Source organism: Elephas maximus, chromosome 2 (genome assembly GCF_024166365.1).
Source record: "Elephas maximus indicus isolate mEleMax1 chromosome 2, mEleMax1 primary haplotype, whole genome shotgun sequence".
In the NCBI taxonomy this organism is placed as follows: domain Eukaryota; kingdom Metazoa; phylum Chordata; class Mammalia; order Proboscidea; family Elephantidae; genus Elephas; species Elephas maximus.
In genome coordinates this window covers 216,397,154-216,416,161 of record NC_064820.1, presented here as the reverse complement: position 1 = coordinate 216,416,161, position 19,008 = coordinate 216,397,154, and the positions used below count along the sequence as shown (strand labels likewise).

General features: G+C 51.0%; 1 protein-coding gene across 1 annotated transcript; it reads right to left on the bottom strand.

The window, feature by feature from the left end:
- Nucleotides 1–1,648: 1,648 nt before the first annotated feature.
- Nucleotides 1,649–16,902, bottom strand: TMEM11 (transmembrane protein 11). The gene is made up of 2 exons (XM_049874795.1): nucleotides 16,770–16,902; nucleotides 1,649–2,548 (listed from the first exon to the last, which is right to left on the bottom strand). Exons 1-2 carry the CDS (start codon nucleotides 16,829–16,831, stop codon nucleotides 2,032–2,034), a joined length of 579 nt encoding a protein of 192 aa, XP_049730752.1. The 5' UTR covers nucleotides 16,832–16,902; the 3' UTR covers nucleotides 1,649–2,031.
- Between the last annotated feature and the right edge of the window lie 2,106 nt (nucleotides 16,903–19,008).

Genomic DNA, 19,008 nt, shown 5'->3' with positions numbered 1-19,008 from the left:
TTTAATGTTTCCAAAGTGTGGTGGCACGTCAGGAATGGCGTGGTCCACCTGTCAGCTCTCAGAAGGGTGGCAGAGGAGGAGCCTGGCACGGACCAGGACGGGAAGCCATACAGATTCAGGCTGTTTCTCAGGAGCTCCCCTTCCCAGTGACCCTTAGAGTACAGACCCCACCCAGCTGTCCACACCATCACCTGTCCTCCCCTCCTTGTCCAGGGAACATGTCACTAAGATGGCATTTCAGCATCTGGATTAGTGTACCTACCAGAGTCACTGTCCAGGGCAGCTGGGAAATGCAGGAGCGGCGCTGCTTCCACCTGGTTTGTTTCATGCGAGGGCTTCAGTTCAGCAGCCTGAGCAGCTCCGCCGCTTCCAGCACCTCCCCCTCCGACCTCTGATGTGCAGGCAGGGCAAGGGGCTCCCTTTCCAAACTTGGGCCTGTTTGTCACAAAAACACCCACCACTCTGTCCAGCAGGCCAGGAAGCTGGCCCTTGGCACCTGAGGGGTGATGGCACCGGGTTTCAGTATGCGCTGTGCAGTCAGGATGAGGGACATTTGTTTGGGATCACTTTGTGCGGCCAAGGCAGTTACCTCTTTACCACTGTTGCAGATTTCCAAACCCAGACCCCTGCAAATGCCAGCGTACACCCAACACCATTTTGCCACCCAGTCCTCAGATGGGTGAGTAGATGTCTAGGGCCCCTGGAATTAAATCAAAATTTCTCAAATCCTTTGTGGGTCATAGGCACCTTTTAAAATCTTTAAAGGCTCTGGATCTCCCTACAAAAATGGCCTAGTCACCTCTGCCTTGAGGCCATCCCAGGCACCCCAGGCTAAGAACCCTCCCTCCCTCTGCATCAGACGTTCCTGAGGGGTCGGTTTAAATTGGGTCAAGAATCGATCTGACTGTCTAACCCTTCAGAGAGCAGTGGTACGCAGCTCGTCAGGGGTGTCTGAAGAGCAGAGGCCTTAAGGAAGCTGCAGTTGGAGGTATGGGGTCCCTGACCTCTGTGGAGGAGATAATTTTCCATTTACTGAAGCCTTAGTAGGAATGTAGAAGACAACGCTCAGCATGCCCTCCTAGAGGTGCAAAGACTGCTTTTCTGAATGAAGAAACCAATGAGACATGAGGTAGTGAGGGAGAGACAGCTGTTCTCAGAGACGAGTTAACAGGCACCAGGCAGAGGCCAGCTCCATGCAAGGGGTCTGTGAGCCAGCCCTGTGGGGCAGTGCTGTAAGGCTGCTCGTCCCCAGGCCTCAGGCAGGAGAACTCGGGGTACACGTCAGGAGCAGTGCTGGTGCTTTAGAAGGACACTGATGTTAATTTGTCCTCCTGAACCAGAACCCCTGGGGGAGGGATCCTGGCCCCACACGCACCCAAAAGAACCTCGATTTCTAGGCTGCACCCCCCTTGACATGCTGCACCCCAAAAAGCATGTTAACAAGGCTGGCCTTGGCAACGATAGGCCAAGGGGAGTCATGGCGTCAGGGGTCTGGCTACCTGGGGCCCAGGCCTGCCCTGCTCTTCTGCGGGTGGAAAGCACAGGCTGCCACCAGAAGTGGGGTGGGCACACTGCGGTGCCCTCTCCCTGCATGTACAAGCCGCCGCCCAGAGCAGACTACAAGCGTGAAGAGAGAAAACACCTGCAATTGAAACGCTCATCATTTTAATGGTCAATAGCTTCTGGTTGGCTCTGGATGGTACAGTTAAACAATATACTTAAAGACCCTCCCCGCCCCAAACGCGTTCACGCTCTCAGTAGCGTTGGCTTCCATCAGCATTCTACTGCCCAGTCAGATACCCACAGCTTCAGACCCCTTCTTGGGTTATGGAAATCCACATCTTAGTGTAATGAGCTGAAGAACCCCACGGTACACCCACGATCTGTGTCATTTTTTTAAAAATAACAAATGTTAACCAACACCTTCCCAGGCTGGGCTGCTTCACAGAGCAAAGCTGTGACTGTGGCAATCTGAGTACTGCTGTCTCTCTGGGCTGGGCTGTTCTGCATTCTCCCCCTTCCTTCCCGAGATCATACGGCGTAAAGTTCGTAAATCTTCTTTACACAGTACACCAGGGCAGCGAGTGCTATCGTGTTGTGCAGTCTCTTTCTGTGCAGGTCGTCCTTCCGGACCAGCACCACCGGGGTGGAGGAGGTGAGTGTGTGCAGAGGCAGACGTGACAGTTTGTAGGCATCGTACTCCACTTGGTACTTGCAGCAAGGGTCAAACTGCCAAGAGATCCCGTAGAGGGTGCAGCAGGCCAGGCTCAGCACGCCAGCCGGCAGGGAGATGTAATGGGAGTACTCCAGGGGCAGGGCTAGCGGGGTGCAGAGGCAGGCAGTGCCCGCCAGCACAGCGGTCTTGTGCAGGCAGTTACCCACGGTGATCCAGCGGGCGGTCTCGTCACCGATGCGCGTGGGCTCGATCACGATGTACTTGTACTGCGCCTCCAGGGCCTGCTCCAGCTCGTACTCAAACTGGTCCTGGGCATTCTCCCCGTTGTAGATCTCGTGCACGATGTAGCAGTCTGTGGCCGACAGGCTTGCCCTTGGGCGGAAGGGTGGGAAAGAGAGATGAAGTTAGCAGGCAGCACTAAGAACTCTGCAGCTTTACCAATCCCGTGGCCGGGCTGCTGTAGCCTGAGGCCTGAGCTAGGGGGACCACACCCATTTGTGTTTATCTCCCCTCAACAGACATACATCAGTAAAGACTCCTTGACTGAAAGAAGAAAACAGTGAGGGATGTGGAGGCCATGTGGAGAGGACTGGTCTCTGAGAAGGACAAGTAACATGCACCAGGCGGTGGCCCATCCCGTGCAGGGGGTCTGTGAGCCAGCCTGGAGCCCAGGGACAAAGAGGAGTGTCGCCCAGAATCACAGTAACAAAAACACAAGGTCAACAGGATGAAATCTGCTACTGATTAACTGGGGCAATTGCAGTAGAGGGGTCCTCCATTAAAACCACCAGACACCGGAGGCGGTTAATGCTAAACATCTCGCCCCGGCTCGGCTCCAAAGAAGTCATCCCTGGCCTTGAGAACAAACACTGGCCCTCATGGGTGACAAGCTGAGCACGGCCTTCAGGGCTCCCAAAGGTCCCTAGCATGGTCCACCAGCTCCTCCTCACTGCCTGCTGGGAAGGGCCTCAGCAAAGACCAAGCACATGGCCTCTCCGGCTTGCAGCTCAGAGAGCACCTGGGAAAATCTCTTAAATCCTTTGTGGGTTACGAGCAGCTCCAAAGGCCAGCTCAAGAGAACGGCGACGGGTCTCCAACTTAATGGGCATAGGGACCACACAAGAAGCACTGTTAAAGCAGGCCCGTTTCAAGTGGCCTACTGGTCCCCGGCTTCCCTAGAAGGATGGACATGCTCCTGCCCGGCGCCCTACCCAGGGCTACTCATCCCTCTGGGCTGCTGCCCCAGCGGCCCTGCGGCACTTTCGGCCTCTGCAGTCTGACTTCCAGCATCTCGTCACACCCCTGCCAGGCCCCCTGAACACAGGGCTTGCATACCAACTCATACACTTCCAGCCAGACAGCTCTGCGTCTCTGCCTGCCTCCCACCTTCTTCTAGTTCTGTTATCTGCTTGTCTGATCAGAAGCCTCTTGGAGGGACAGACTGCACACAGCTCCTGTTCACATATCACTGCCAGGCCACGCAGTGCCAACCCCTGTCACATGCCCAGGAAAAGCAGCCCAGCTCCATTTCCCCACACAACCCCAGTCCCACCACAAAGGAGCTGCAGCCAGTGGGCCAGGACACACAGGGCGAATAGCTGTCCCCACAGCTTCAGCCTTATGGGGACTAGGGTCCTTCCGTGGTCAAGGAGCTGACAGTCCTGAGGGCTCAGACACAGATGCCTCTGGGCTCTGCCGGGGAACAGCTGCCTTTTCATGAATGTAAAGCCATTAGCAACTAGTGAAGACTACTTCAAACTAAGGTCAGCCCCAGAGCCTGAGTTCATCATTAAGGCAACCCCGGCCATCCTTCAAAGACAGAAGCCATCACATGCTCAGGACAGTGGAAACTGGAATTGTCAGGGCAAACCTGCAGGACAGGCCAGGTGATCAGAGTGTGCTGGACAGACAGGCCAGGTGATCAGAGTGTGCTGGACAAAGGACCGGGATCTTGAAAGGCCGCCTTTAGCAAACCGATAAGCACACCTGTGAGGAGGCAGCTGGATGAACACTAGGCTAGATAAATGGCTGAGAAACACAGTCCTGTGGCCACATCAGAAATGAAGTCATCGGTGATGGCCTGATGATGCCCCCAGGGCACAGGGGACAGCAACCTCCCGGGGGGCTTCACTCCCAGGAAGGTCACATACCAGGCACACTGGCTGGGCGTGGGATGCTGGCTGTGACTGACAAAGGAAACCCTTTATCCCAAAGAATGCAACTGTAATTAATCTGGGCTCAGGTGAAGCCTCCTAATTAAATCACAGGTCCTAATTAGCTCTGTGCTGGGACAAGTCAGCTCCCCACAGGTGGAACAAAAAGCCTTCCAAGGTGGGGTGTTGCCAAAACACCCAGCTACCTTGCCAACAGCCAGGGGGATAAATTAACGAGCTGTTTCCATCCATGCTACTGAAACGGGTAAAGCAGGGTTTCCTTCTGCAGTCCTTTGTGGAGTTCCTCCCCATGGTATCGGTTCACTGAGAGGGAAGCCTCCTCCCAAGCAGGATTCAGAACGTCAACCACAGCTTTTAGCAAACAAGTGCGCAAACCTGGGAGGCAGGCTTCACTCCTGCTGGATAGACGGTCAGGAACGCACGCTCTCCTGTGGCCACGTCAGAAATATCACTGCTAGACTGATCACCCCTCAAGGGTGGGTGACAGTGTCCTCCTGGGAGGGGCTCCATTCCCAGGTGGGCACATGTTCTTTATGTTCTCAAGTTCCTCAGCCAGAGACAGAGGGGCCATGCAAGGTGCTGATGTGTGAAACCCAGAGGAGTCGCTGGGTACCAGTCGGCTCCTGCTGAGTACCAGGGAGGTGGGGTGCCTGTGGTCTGGCCACCACAGGTGAGCTTTGGGAGCCACAGAGCCTCTCTGGGTCCTCACACCCTTCTTGCTGGGACCAACAGCAAAACGTGGGTGTCAAGGCTGGGGTTACAGAACATTTCTCGCCCAAACCCACCCTCTTGCAGCAGACCTGTAGCCATCCTGAATGTAGTGGAAAACACGGTCAGTCCCAGTAAGAAAATCCCCACACCTGGAACACAAACAGCCCCATCTTGACAATGCATCACGGTGCCATCCCATCTCTCTCCCTGGCACCCCATTTTACATGCCCCTCCCCTCTGTGGGCCCAGCTAGCACTCTTCATCCCCCTATGCCCACATCTGCCCAACCCACTTCCAGGGCAGAGGACAAGGCTGTCTCCTGGGATTTGTTAGGATACATTGTGTCCATGGGTCCTGACACACAGAAATAAGTGGGAGGCCATGCCTCAAGGGTCCCTTCTCACTCTGGCATTAGGTGCACCAGGTGCCAGCCAGAGTGAGCACAGGCAAGGGCGGTTAAGATGAGGTAGGCAGGAACTGGTCAGTGGTGGCCAGGTCCTCATCCACAGAGGGGCTGCCCTCAGCTGCAAGGCAGTCTTGCAAACACTACAGCTTGCAGCGAGGGTGTAGACACAGCTGCACTCACCCACGCCCAAATACCCAGCCTGTACATGCCCGACTGTCTGTCAGCATCCACCTCCTGGAGTCCCCAGTGCCTTCATATGGGTAAGTAAAAGCCTTCAGGAGTTATGGTCACCCCATCCCTCTCTATGAATGTACATCAAAGACACACGATGTGAAAACCAGAAGAACACAGCCCTGTGGAGTACGCCTTCAGACAGTAATGAGGTCTCCGGAGTCAGTCCAGCAGGCAGTGCTGTCCACAACCACCCGAGACCACTCACAAACCTGCTTAAAAGCCAAGTCCAGACATGCCTAGAGAAGGACAGGGATTCTGAGTCTCTTTTGGGAAAAGATAACATCTGAAGTCTAGAACAGTAGCTGTCCAGTATCCTACCGTGACGTACAAGCAAAGAGGCAGCACGGTCCCCACAAGGCAAAACAGACAGACACGTACGAAGTAGAAACACTCTTGTCCGTATCCACTTGACCAGGCAGGCGGCACCCACAACCTCTACACAGGCTGGTGGGAGTGCTGGCACCATACCCTCTGCAAACCCAGGTCTCTGAGGCTGCCAGGACCCTGGACTCAGTTTGCATGTGATCCTGACTGCTCAGCTTCTTCAGGTTAGGAAGCCTGGGAGAGAGTCTTTTCCAGCCATCGCCCGGCTACCCCAGTATCCACTGTGTGTGGCAAGCTGTTTCCAGGTCCGATAGGACAGAACTAAGGAAAGAGCTAGCGAGAAGGTTGCCTTCAATCACCTCAAAGCATCATGAGCCCATCCTCAGACTGAAGGCTATGGGTCTGAGACCCCGGGCTACTTCAAGCATAGTACGTGGTACAGATAAACAAAGAACAGGGATTTACTCTCTAGATAGTAGACACTTGTTATTTTTGGTGATGGGAACGGTAACACCGAATGAGGGTGAAGTGTACACTGCTTAATGAGGTAAGCAATGCCACTAAAAAGTACACAAGAAAATAAGGACCTGTTGGTAATCACTATGGCATATGTAATTTTAAAACAACCAAAGAACTAGATGTGTAGGTACATATGTATGTATGTAGACACACAGGTGTATATACAGATACATGCATAGGTATATGCATCTATGTGACTCTGCACATATACACAAAATAAAGCACATGGGGGCACAGTTACAGATACGTCTTAGATATAACCAAATACCTCACGAGATTGGACTTCTGGGTTTGAAGGATTAGGACCACAGCCTCGTGGGACATCTCGGTTAACTGGCATAATATAGTTCATTAAATTATGTTCTGCATCATAGCTTAATGAGTAGTGTCTGGGGTATTGGCAACCTAAGATACAGCTATCGGTCTCTATTCGTCCGAAGCAAAAGAGAAAGAAGGAAACCAAAGACTCAAAGAAGAAACTAGTCTACAGGACTAATAGTCTACACAAACCACGGGCTCATCTACCCTGAGACCAGAAGAACTAGATGGTGCTTGGCTACCACTACCGACTGTTCTAATCAGGGCCACAATAGATGGACCCTTATAAAACGGGAGAAAAAAAGTAGAAAAGAACTACAAATTCCTAAAAAAAAAAAAAAAAAAAATCCATTCCTACTGGACTGGTTGAAACTGGAGGACTCCCCAAGACTACTGACCTGAGATACTCTTCAAACCTTGAACCAAAATTAACCCCTGAGGTCACCTTGTAGCTAAATAACAAACTGGCTCAAAAAATAATTACCACTACCCGTGAGTACTGTGCTCCTTCAAAAAATCACTTACGTGAGACCAAACAGCAATGACTTTAAAACAAGGATGAGAATGTAAGCGGACAGGGAAACTAGATTACTGGAAAGACCACCCAGAGTGGAAATAATGAGAAAGTTCATATATTGTGAAGAATGTAACCAATGTAACTGAACAATCTGTGTAGAAATTGTTGAATGCAAACCTAGACTACTGTGTAAACCTTCACCGAAAACATAATATTCTTAACAGCAAAAACAAAGATCAAAATCAAGAGCTAGTTGGAATCTTTTGAGTGCTGAGCTTCCAAAGGGGCTATACTTTTGCTTTTCATTGAGGTGTGCTGGACCAGGAAGAAAGCCTAATAAAGAGCCACATTAAGAAAAATGAGAGGGCACTGATAGGGAAAGGCTCTACAAGTAAAACTTAGAGAGGTGAGGTTCAGAGCAATTTACAGTAATGTGAACTTTAACGTATTTCTCAAAAGTATGTATTTGCTTTTATACACACAAACATTTCTGCGAAGCTACATAAAGACCTGGGTTGTTACGACTGCCACTGGGAAGGGGAAGTCAGTGGCTCAGGAGACAAAAAGAAGGGAGTTACATTTACTAAATGACTTTTGAACCTTCTGCATTAGGTACATGGATGCACTGAACTTTCTCTGGTACTTAGGGAGTAGGGTTACTCTCCAAAGTATACTTTGTCAGCACTGAGACACTACAGCTGTGGAGTTCAAGTGGTTCTTAGCCTGCTGAAGACCTTCAGAGTGGGTGCTGGGTTAACGGGCACCTGTAACCTGGGGTCCCTGACCCGCCCGCTGCCTCTAATCAAGAGCCAGCTTCAACCCTCCCTTCACACTTGCGCCTCCTGGTGAGAATCCTCACCGGAGGTGGCAATTAGGGCAGGAACTCTGGAGAACAGTGGCTTCTCTAGCCCACGGTGGCCCTAACAGACTCCACTTCCCTCTGGGACCCGGGCAGAGGTGCTGGTCTCAATCGCACCCATGGGTACACCTGGCAGCTCACCCAGAACCTGGCCAGGGCCCCCAGAGCCAGCTGGGCAGGACACTGGGTTTACTAGGAGGCTCTGACGTGGGCTTCCCAAAGTCTGGAACTATTCAAGGGTGTTCAGAGCGGTGCTGCTTTTTGAGGGCAAAAGATCACTGTCAGGAGACATAAACTGTGATGACCTCCTGACAGAATGAGCGAGCCACAGCTACCCACTTCAGCAGGGCTGTGGCACTCGTGTGGAAGGTGGAGGAGGGGGAAAATGAGCTGCAAAGCACGTGACACCTTACATAGAAAATCAGTACGGCATGCAACACGAAGCGCTGTGCCCTTCAGGAATGCGTTCACGTGTGCTGAAACTATGAAGAAAGCCAGGAAAGGACAGGCAATCCGGGAGGGAGGCGGCCTCTGCCTGGGAGGAGAGGACAGAGGCGGGGACACGAGTTTTCCACTGCAGACATGGGTGTTACTACTTTATGGTTAACAGCTTTACTGAGACATGATTCATGGCCACTCGATTCACCCCTTTAAAGGATACAATTCAGTGGGTGTTAGTGCAGTCAGGGTTGTGCAGCCATCACCACACTCAGTGTCAGAACACTTTCGTCACCTCAAAAAGAAACCCTGTACACTGTAGCTGTCAACTCCAACTCCTCCCCAGCCTTCCCGCAGCCCCAAGGCAGCCACTCATCTACTTCCTGACTCTGTGGTTTTGCCTCTTCCGGACTTTCATATAAATGGAATCACACACGTGCGGTCTTTTGTGACTGGCTTCTTTCTCCCGGCACGTTTCCAGTGTTCACCCATGGTGCAGCAGCCTTACACCTGTTATAAACATCCTTTTGATATGTGTAACGTTCAATTTTTTTTTTTTAAATCAAAGGCAAACTATATGAGGTGAAGTATCAAAGGTACTAGGCCCCAAAAAAGGTCAACAGTGGTGTTCTTTGGATGGTGGCTGTAACCTAGCAGTGTCAGAAGTCTCCTAACTTTAGGGGGAGGGAGGAGAATCAAGACCGGCCCAAAGCTGGTTCCTATGAGATGGCAGTCAGACGTACCTCCACTCCCCGGCCCCACACGGCACTCTCTACTTCTCTGTTGGGTTCGATAATTCATAACTATGGCCACGTAGAACTCACAGACCATACTCACAATTATGTGGTTTATTAGGGGAGTTTATCAGGGATCAGGATCAGCTTGGAAGTAACAGGACACAGCTCAGGAGACAGGATACAGTTCTCCAAGGACAGCCTTCAGCTTCTTCTTGGCCATGCCTGCAGGTAGGCAGCTCTCTCTCAGCCGTGCCCACTGCTTGGCCTTCTCTCAGGCCTCTGGCCTGCTCTGTCAAGTGTTATAGCTTTTTAGCTCCACCGACAAGTGCCCAGAGGCACCCTACTCCACCAGCAAGCCTCCAGCCCGAAGGTGCTCAGCTCTCTGGGAAGCCCACTGCAGCTGTCTTGCACTGGTCTTCTGGTTCCTACTATCTCTCGCTGCTGCTACTTGTGCCGCTGCCGCACCACCTCTCATCATCTTCAGTGTGACAGCTCTGTCTCCTGTATCTAGAAGGTTCTCAGCGTAGAGACGCTGGGTCCAACGGATGCATTCCACTCCATCTTCTTCATGGTCGTGTGGTTCCCCTCAGCCTCTGTGGGACTGGCTCTTTTATAAGCCTACTCCTCCCACCAAGACCCAGAACTGACCAATCCCTTAGTAGGCCACAGTCACCTAATTTGCATAGTAATCAAACAATCTCTGCAAGGCTTTTACGCACCTTATTTGCACAGTAAGCTGTCCAATCCCTTTGCAAGATTGGACTAGCAAATCACCTTGCCAGAACTATAAATCCAGGGCCAGAAAGGCCATATACAAAGAGAAATCTGTTATATTGCAGTGGCCTAACAGGTAATTTTTTAATTTTTCTTCAGAATTTTCTGTATTTTCCAAACATATACTTGTTTTAAAATGAGAAAAATAACTATAAACTTTTTCTTAAAAAGAAAAATTGTGTTCAACAGCACTGTATGCCTCAGGGTGAAGAGACCAGACCCTCACGGAGCTCCCACTGCCAAGGATAACAGGGGGGGCAATTTCTTGCTCTGGCAGCTTCTCTGATACCTCCCTGAGAAGGGGCAGATCAGGGGCAGGTCCACCACCACACGGTGACTGGACACAGCAGTGTGTGGGCAGAGGTAGCGTGCTGGTCTCCCATCCTGCAGTCTGGCCAGCAAGGAGAACTCCATTTCCCTGCTGCACTGAAGCAAGCACTGGCCAAGTTTACCCACAAGCCGCCATCACGTCCTGGCCTTACTAGACCAGAAGGACCAAATCTACCCGGAGAGGGAGTGGGGTCCCAGGCTCGTTGGCAGGGCCTCAGAGCACACCACCAAGCCTTACTCATGTAGACAGAAGTACCCAGAGCATTTAGTGGAAAAAAAGCCAGGAGAAGATGTATCAAAAGTTAAAAGAACTGCAAAAATAGCCATGTGAACCCATGGGAGGATAAGCCAAGACATACAACAATGCTACTTACAAGCCCATTTTAGGTAATAAAATGCTGGTACCTAACAGGAACTCAGATCCCTCATGTCTCAAATACAAAGGAACAGCAACCCCAAGTTCATCATGGAGTCTGTGGCACTGGGCTGGGAGGGAACAAGGTCCCAGGAAACATCTAGGGAAGTACATTCATAGTGAGTGACAGAAGGGGAAACCAGTCACAGCAATTAAGAGAACTGGTGATCTGAAAAACTAAACAAGGCCCATCTGTCAGGTTTTTCATTTAATAAGCATGTGATTGCTTGGTTACCTGTGATGTACGAGGCCTTGGGCTCTATCCCCAGATCTAGGAAAAACTCCCTCTTGCCTAACCAAGGACTGCTTCCTCAGGAGCCCAAAGGAGGCAGAAAGGTTGAGCAGTAAAATCCCAGGCTGTAGATTTAATTTAAAGGCCGGTAGGACAGAAAGGCACAGGCACATAGTCCCAAATATTGAGGACGGTTTCAAACAGCCCAAGGAATTCGGACAGGGCAAATGACATTTTCATCTGCTTCAGAGAAGACCATGTGCAAGAGAACACACCCTTCTTCCACCTGCTCTAACACAGCAGCTCATCTGCTCTACGAATGAGAACATGGTGCCCCCAGTGTGGGAGTTGAGACCTGGATTCAAGCTTCCTCTCAGGTATGCACTGGCTTTATGTCCAAGGCGAACACCCTGCTGCCCTGAACCAGCTTCTCTTATGTCCAATGAGGCTAACAGCCTTTGGCTCTCAGGGAGTCCCGCAGTGAGCACTGTGTGTCAAACAATGCTGATAGCGGCCAAGCACCACCCTTGAGTCAGGCACACATGGCTAAATTTAAGTCAAATAAAAGAGACTGTTTTTCTGTTGCACTAGCCACATTTCAACAGCCACATGTGGCTAATGACTACCCTAGTGGACAACGCAAATGCAGAACATTTCCATCACAGAAAGTCCTCTTGGATAGCCTGATCTAAAGATCTGTTTTGACTACTAAATGATTACTGGATTTCCCCAAGAACGCCTTGGACCCTGGAGATGCTGCTGGCACCAGGGACAGAGTCGAATAGCAGCTGGGAGGTTTCCCTGAGTGCTCTCTCTCATGGAGTAGTTTTCTGGCACACCCACAGGCCCACCGGCTAGGGAAGCAAGACTCAGACTCAGCCACAGCTTCCAGTCTCCTTCTGCCTCACTGGACACAGGAGGACCCTCCACCCCACAGGAAGGTAGCACTGCACTGTTATGCTGGGGCACAAAGTATTTCATTTGGAATCCAGACGGCCTGAGTGAAGACAGGAAAACAGAACTTCCGTCTTGCAAAGGCCATCAGTGAACCACAATGGATCCTAACCTAAAATATCCATCTTGTGGGAGTCACTGTCTGTGGGTGAACAGCTGAGCAGAACACCACACACTGGTTGAACATCTGCAAACCTAAGTACAACTCCTGTCTCTGCTGGGCTCGTCCAGGCCAGGAGGAAAGAACCATCTCTACCACACAAAAGAGCCATAGTGCAGGTTTTCAGGAGGGGTAAAAGACTCAAGAATCTTAAGGGTCCTCAGCTCTACAAGGGGAAGCCCAGATCAGAAAGAGGGGTGTGCCACCCCAGGAATGAGAACCAACTTGCCAGTGACTACCCACCTGACTTGTGGTCCACCTGCTCACTCAGCTGGTGAGCAAGTCAGCCATCTTGTACCAAGTCTAAGATCACAGGTGAAAGCAAAGCTGTCAGAGAGGAGGGCAAGCACCAGGAGAAGCAAGTGTGGTACTACTGACAGATGCTGAGGACTGCCCACCTACAAAATGCTGGGCGAGAGAATGTACAAGCTGGGGAGGGAGGACCACAACAAATAACCTAATTATAACCTGACCACTGGGTCCCAGTGAGCCGGCACTCTGACCACGACAGGCCTCTGAACAGCTGGCTCCCTTGTAGCATGGTCAAAAGCAGATCCAGTCCACCTTCACATGGTTAAAAGAAAGAGAGCTCCAAGCACATGGCTACACTCACATTCCAGCAATCACCAGGAAGAAACCGAGGCGCTCAGGGCCCTGTGAGAGAGAATAACGAGCAGCCCGAACTAGCCCGGCGGGGCCGTCTGAGCTGGCCCCTCAGGCACACAGGTGGTAGAACACACGTGTACCTGCACTGTGCTTTCCTAGGTGGGCAAGTGTGTCTCATAGACGCTGACGGGACAAGTGGCATTCTGTTTGATGTGCTCGCTGCCAGTGTGCAGGATTCTGAACAAGAATTCAGGTTACAGCTCAGAGTCTGACGTTCTTCATTACAAACACTGTTGATTCCCTAAATTTAATGGAGTGAAAAGAAAAATCAACATGCAAGCAGCTATCATCTCGTGTTTTCCACCCCTCCTGTTTTAGATAGAATAACTTTCCGTGATACGGAAACAATCCACATCTGCTCTGTCCAACACGGCAGCCACAAGCCACATGGGGCTATTAATATTAAGCACCTGGGATATGACAAGAGCAACCAAGGGGTTGAATTTCCTTTTTATTTAATTTAAATTTAATTGCTACACGTGGCTAGTGGCTACCGAATTAGCACAGTGTGAGAACCAGGTAAAGCAAGAAGCTATGCACACTTTAAGCTGGACCATAATTAACACACAGCTGACAATGGTAATGCTTATGGGAATCTGGCATCAGAAGAGCCTTTAAACGCAAGGCATGCTACAGAACTTGAAGACAGTTTGCCAAAAATGTTGCTCTGCTCTAGCATAAAGCAGATTCCAACCAAGTGCAGCAACTTGGAAAAGTGGCCTCACAGTACGGGCTGAGATTTGAGTCAGCGCAAACCTGACACAGAGCAAAGTCATTCAAGAGAACCATGAACAGCTTACTTCAGTCCTAAGATGCAGTAACACCCTCATCATCTAGGGGGCCCCACCCCAAGAATCTTCTACTGAGCAGCAATGGAAGTATGCCCCAGAAGGCAGCTCGCTGGCCCAGCGCAGGGTTACGTCTCCCTCCACTGCTCAGCATGGGAGCACCTGATGAAAAATGGGCTCAGGCAAAGGATTCCAGCTGAACCTGGTCAGGGCCTCAGGGCGAAGGGAAACAAAGGGTCCCCCCACAGCCATACCATATTATCTGGAAGGAGGGCAATGGACCCACCCAAACCACAAAATCAGATGTCCCGTTTCTGAGGGACACGTGATATCCACGTGTGTGAATACAGCCTTCAGTTCCAGGCCAAAGTTTGCAACGAGAACACCTACAGAGACCTGCCAGTGAAGGTGTCAGACAGGGAGCAGTCAAGCTTGACATGGCAGTCAAGCAGGAACTGGAGAGCACGTGCTCTATCCAAAACAGCCAGCCTCTATCCAGCTTGTTGAGAAAGTTTTATGTAAAATCTCTCAATCTATAAGTGTTGGCAACTAATTTAATTGTTTTAAAAATTGAGGGCCAACAGGGAAAAAGGATAAATAGGCAAATGCTAGGTTGTGTATGGTTTTGCAACAGTAACAACCACCCAAAAAGAGGGGGGACCCTACAGATGCTAATACTAATTAGACATAACCAATCACCTCGAAGGATTCATTCTCTTGGTCTGGGGGCTTAGGGCCGTGGTCTTGTGGGATACTCGATTGGTCTTCTGGGACAATCCAGTCAACTGGCATAATATAGTTCTTAAAGTTCAAGTCCTACCTCCCAGGATGGTAAGAAGGGTCTGGGGTTTGAAAAACTTACGAGTGGCCACCTAAGATACAACAATTGGTCCTTATTTTTGGGGAACAAAAGAGAAAGAAGAAAACCCAAGAATCAGAGAAGGAACAGGGCAACAGGACTGTCTCCTCCACCTCCAGACTAGAAGAGCTAGTGGTGCCCAGCTACTACTCTTGAACATTCTGATCAAGAACACAACAGATGAATCCTGATAAAAGGGGAGAAAAATGTGGAATGGAACTTCAAACTCTTAAAGAATACAGAACTACTAAACCTACTGAGGCTCTGTCCTAAGACCATGGCCCTGAGTTGATCTTCAAACCTTGAACTGAAACTACCCTCTTAAGTCACCTTTAAACTAAGTAACAGTTTAATCCAAAGAGTAAAGATTGTCACCCAAGAGTACTGTTTCTTAAAAAAAAAAAAAAAAAAAATCTTGGTATATAAAACCAAAGGGTCAACAACTACTTTAAAAAATAGATAAGAAAATTGGGGAGCAGGGAGATTAAGTAAATGGAAGTGAAACAACTAGAACAGAAATAGAGAGAATGTTAACACAATGTGAAGAATGTACTAATGTCACTGATCATTTTGTCCAGAAACTGTGGAATAGGAGCCGGCTTGGTTGCATGTATTTTCATCAAAAATAAAATTAAATTGAAAAAAAATTTTTTTGATGGTCAACAGTTAAGGGCCGGATTCACCCTATAGGCTGCTGGTTTGCAAGGAAAAAAAAAAAAAATCCCCAATATGTTCTATTTTCTTGCTTCAAGTTTGCTGGCACTGGTCCTGTACCTACCATGCTGGAGGCATCCCCACTTGGCCCTTCCAGCTGCTTTTATGCAGTGAGGAAGAGTGCCTTTTTTCCCTAAGAAGTTATTTCCAATTACTAACAGATTAATGTTTGCCTTAAACATCTTGAAAATGTTAGTTTTAAGGCCACCTGGAAACCTAAAGGTAGCTTCTTTCCATGGTCGTTCTAAGAAATACCCGGTGGGAATTAGGGGAAAAAAAAAAAAAATTGCTTGGCACCGCGCTTCCAAGGAAGAGGAAATGCAGAATGGCCAGTATTAGATAACTCTGAGCTCAAGAACAAAACTAAGCTGAAGAATTCTACCACAACTGCCAAACAGGAAGAATCTTCTGAGCCGGGAAAGCCATTTGCAGGCAACAGTAATGAAAACGTGATGGAATCAGACAAAGAAAAGTAGTTGAGAGAGAACTTTTCTGTTTAACAATCCTTGCCAAAAAGCAAAACAAAACAAAACTTTCCTTTCTTGCTAACTTCTGCTACGCCAATCGACCCTAACAGAATGGATAGGACAGTTAAAGCTGGATGGCTCCACCAACACACGTCCTCTCCTGAACTCCTAGTAGCTGAACGCTTCTAATGGCTTCTAGTAGCTGCAACTGCTTTCCATAAGCAACAACTGCAAATCCAACATTAAACACAAAAACTACTCCGATTTCATTTTCTAGAAACCAGTTATCCAGACAGACATCCACTCTGGAAGAAACATGCTCCTAGCTCCCTAACCACACACCGTTTATCAGGAAAGGTCACTTTAAAGGACTTAGACGACAGGGGCGCTTGCAGAGAACCCTCAGAAAGTCCAAGAATCGCCCCTAGAGGAAGAGGCCGTCTCTCCGCCGGGGACAGACGCATCTCGACCGGCTAGGGCTCCCTCTCCGCCCCCCGCAAACGTGCAAGTTCGCACAATTTCTCCATAGCTGACCTGCTTCTGTCACTGCGTCCCCTTCCTCCTCCCTCCAACCCGGCCGCCACCAGTAGAAACCCGTCCCGGGAGCCATTCCTCGCCACGGTGAGGGCCGCGGGGGACGTGCGCGTGGCTAGGCGGGACTCTGGGGCCTGCGCGGGGGGCCCCGGCCCTTTCACACGGCGCGGCCGGGTCGCGGCCCACCTCGCCCGGCCCGCCACCACCCCATCCACTGAGTCCCCGCACTTCTGCGCCCTGGGAAGCTGGCCTTGGCTTGGCCCGAGCGGGCGCCGGTTCCCACCCGTGTACCAGATCCTCCCGGACTGGGTCCCCGCGTGCCCGGTGGGGGACGAGGAGAGCGGGCGGGAAGACGGAGCCTGAGAGCTGAGGCCGGGTGAGCGCTGCTGCTCTAGGAGGCCCCAGCGGGCTCCACGGCTCCTGAGGCGCCTGCCCCGGAGAAACAACAAGACCCGAACCTCACCTCTCTCGGGTGCTGCCGCCACTGCTGCCCGGGCCAAGGCGCCTCCTTCCCCAAGCGGCCATCTTGGAGACACTCTGCTCGCAAGCGCCTGGCGCCAAGGCGGACCCCAGGCTGCTGCGGACCGAAGGGAACTGTAGTCCATCAGCAGCCCCGCGGCAGCCGGGACGCCGGGGCCGCACAGCGCCGGACCGCAACACCCACAGTGCACCGCGCGCCGGAAGCCCCGCTTCCTGCCTCCTGGGAGACGTAGTCCTCGTTGGGGCGGGCCGCCGGGAGACTCAGCTCTCAGGGCGCTTTTAGAAGTTAAACTCTCGAAGCTCGCAGCCTGGGGACTCAGGCGCCCGCCGCTTGTCTGTCCTTGGCTCTCGAGGGCAAGTAGGTGAAGGGGAGAAATAAAGGAAAGTGCCTACAGCTCCCAGCATGCTCCGCGGGAGGCGGCCCTCGCCCTGCCCGCCGTCTGCCGCGCTGCGTTCCCTGCGGCGGCCGCGGACTAGCAGTCGCGCTGGTTCTGCGGCTCCGCCTGGTCTGGCCAAAGCGCGCCGCTCGTCTTCCCGGTGCTGCGCCGGCGGGCCCAGCTCGGGCCCCTCGGCCTCGCCCCACGCGAAGACGGCGGGACATGCCCTTCACATCCGCCTCCGCTCCCTAAGGTCATTGAGGGGCAGGAGGCGCAGCTCGGACCCATTCGCCCAGATTGTCTGGATTCCGGGGACACTTTGGAGACCAAGTCAGGCGCGGCCCCTGCTGTCACGGAGCTGGAGGAGAGAGTCTGAAAGCCAGAAGAGAAATCCCTACAGTCTGCGATAATTGCTGCCAGGGAAATAGGGTTCTCTGATGGAGAAAAACAAGCCAGGGGTCTTTTAGATAGGGCCGCTGGGGCCTTTTCAGGCCCTACCACACATCACACGCCCTCTGCTGTCTGCAGTGGCTTGAATGTAACCTCTTATTTCGGTGTTTTTGAAACCGTATGCCCGGCAGGTCTTCCCACGTGCCAGGAACCCTGCTCCAGGACCTGCCTGGACACAGCTCTAAAGGGTCGGGGTCAGGATGGACTCACGGAAGCCCAGAGATTCCTAGATGCAGCTTCCTCAGACCTATGGGCATTTTGGGGGTCTGAACTGCTAGGCCCTCTCCTGCTTCCCACAAACTGTATTACTAGACATATTCGTTGGTTCATAAATATTCATTGAGTAACTATTACATGCCAAATCGGATTCAGATTCAGAGTCGGGAGTAAGCTTGCTCTTGCTCTCGCTCTTGGCACTCCAGCCAGGTGGAACTCCGCGTTCCAACGCAGGAGACTGTCAGGGTGAAGAGGTTCATCAACGAGCATTCCTCCGGACTTCGTTCCAGCTCCCACGCTACAATATTTTTATCTGCTAAAAGTTCCCTCGCAGTCGCTCCTTACCTACGGGATAAAGTCCAGGCTCCTTAGCACGATCTAGAAGCCCTCCTTAATCTGGCTGCTGCCTACCTCTCCAGCTTCAAATGCCTCCTTTTCCTGTCTGGAACTTGACACTCTAGTAAATTCAGAGGATCTGTGGGTCTCCAGATGTCCCATGCTCTGCCTAAAATGCTTTTCCCTCCTGGCCAGATTTTATGCTTCAAGACCTTGAGCCTATCTGATCTCTAGGAAGTACCTGCTTTCCCAGTTGGAGAGCACCAAGCACTGGTGTGACAAAGTGTAGCACACTCCAGAGACCTCTGAACACTTAGCATAGTACCTTGTTGCTATCTATGGACATGTCTGTCTTTTTCTCAGGACCTGGAGCTTTACATAGCGTGGTGATTAAGAGGCCATACTAGGGATTCTAGAACACCTGGATTGGAAGCATGGCTCCACACATCTGGATCTAGGGCTTCTTACATTACCTCTCTCAGCTTCCTTGTTAATAACACCAGGATGATATTAGTACCTCCTCTCAGAGGATTGCTATGAGTATTACATGAGATGGTAACATATATTGAACTTATGTTAATGCTTGGCGCAAGGTAACAGCTGATAGCTATGTAATACCAAGCACTGTTCCAAACATGTTAAACAATATAATTCTCTTAATCTCCACAACAGCCTTGTGAAAGTGATACTGTTATTACCAGCATTTCACGAATGAGGAAACAGAGTTACAGAGGACTTGAGTGACTTGCCAAGGTCACATTGCCTTCACCCCAGGCTGTCCAGCTGCAGAGCTTACACTATGCTCTATTGTGTCTCAAGAAGAGCTCTGTAAATGTTGTCTTC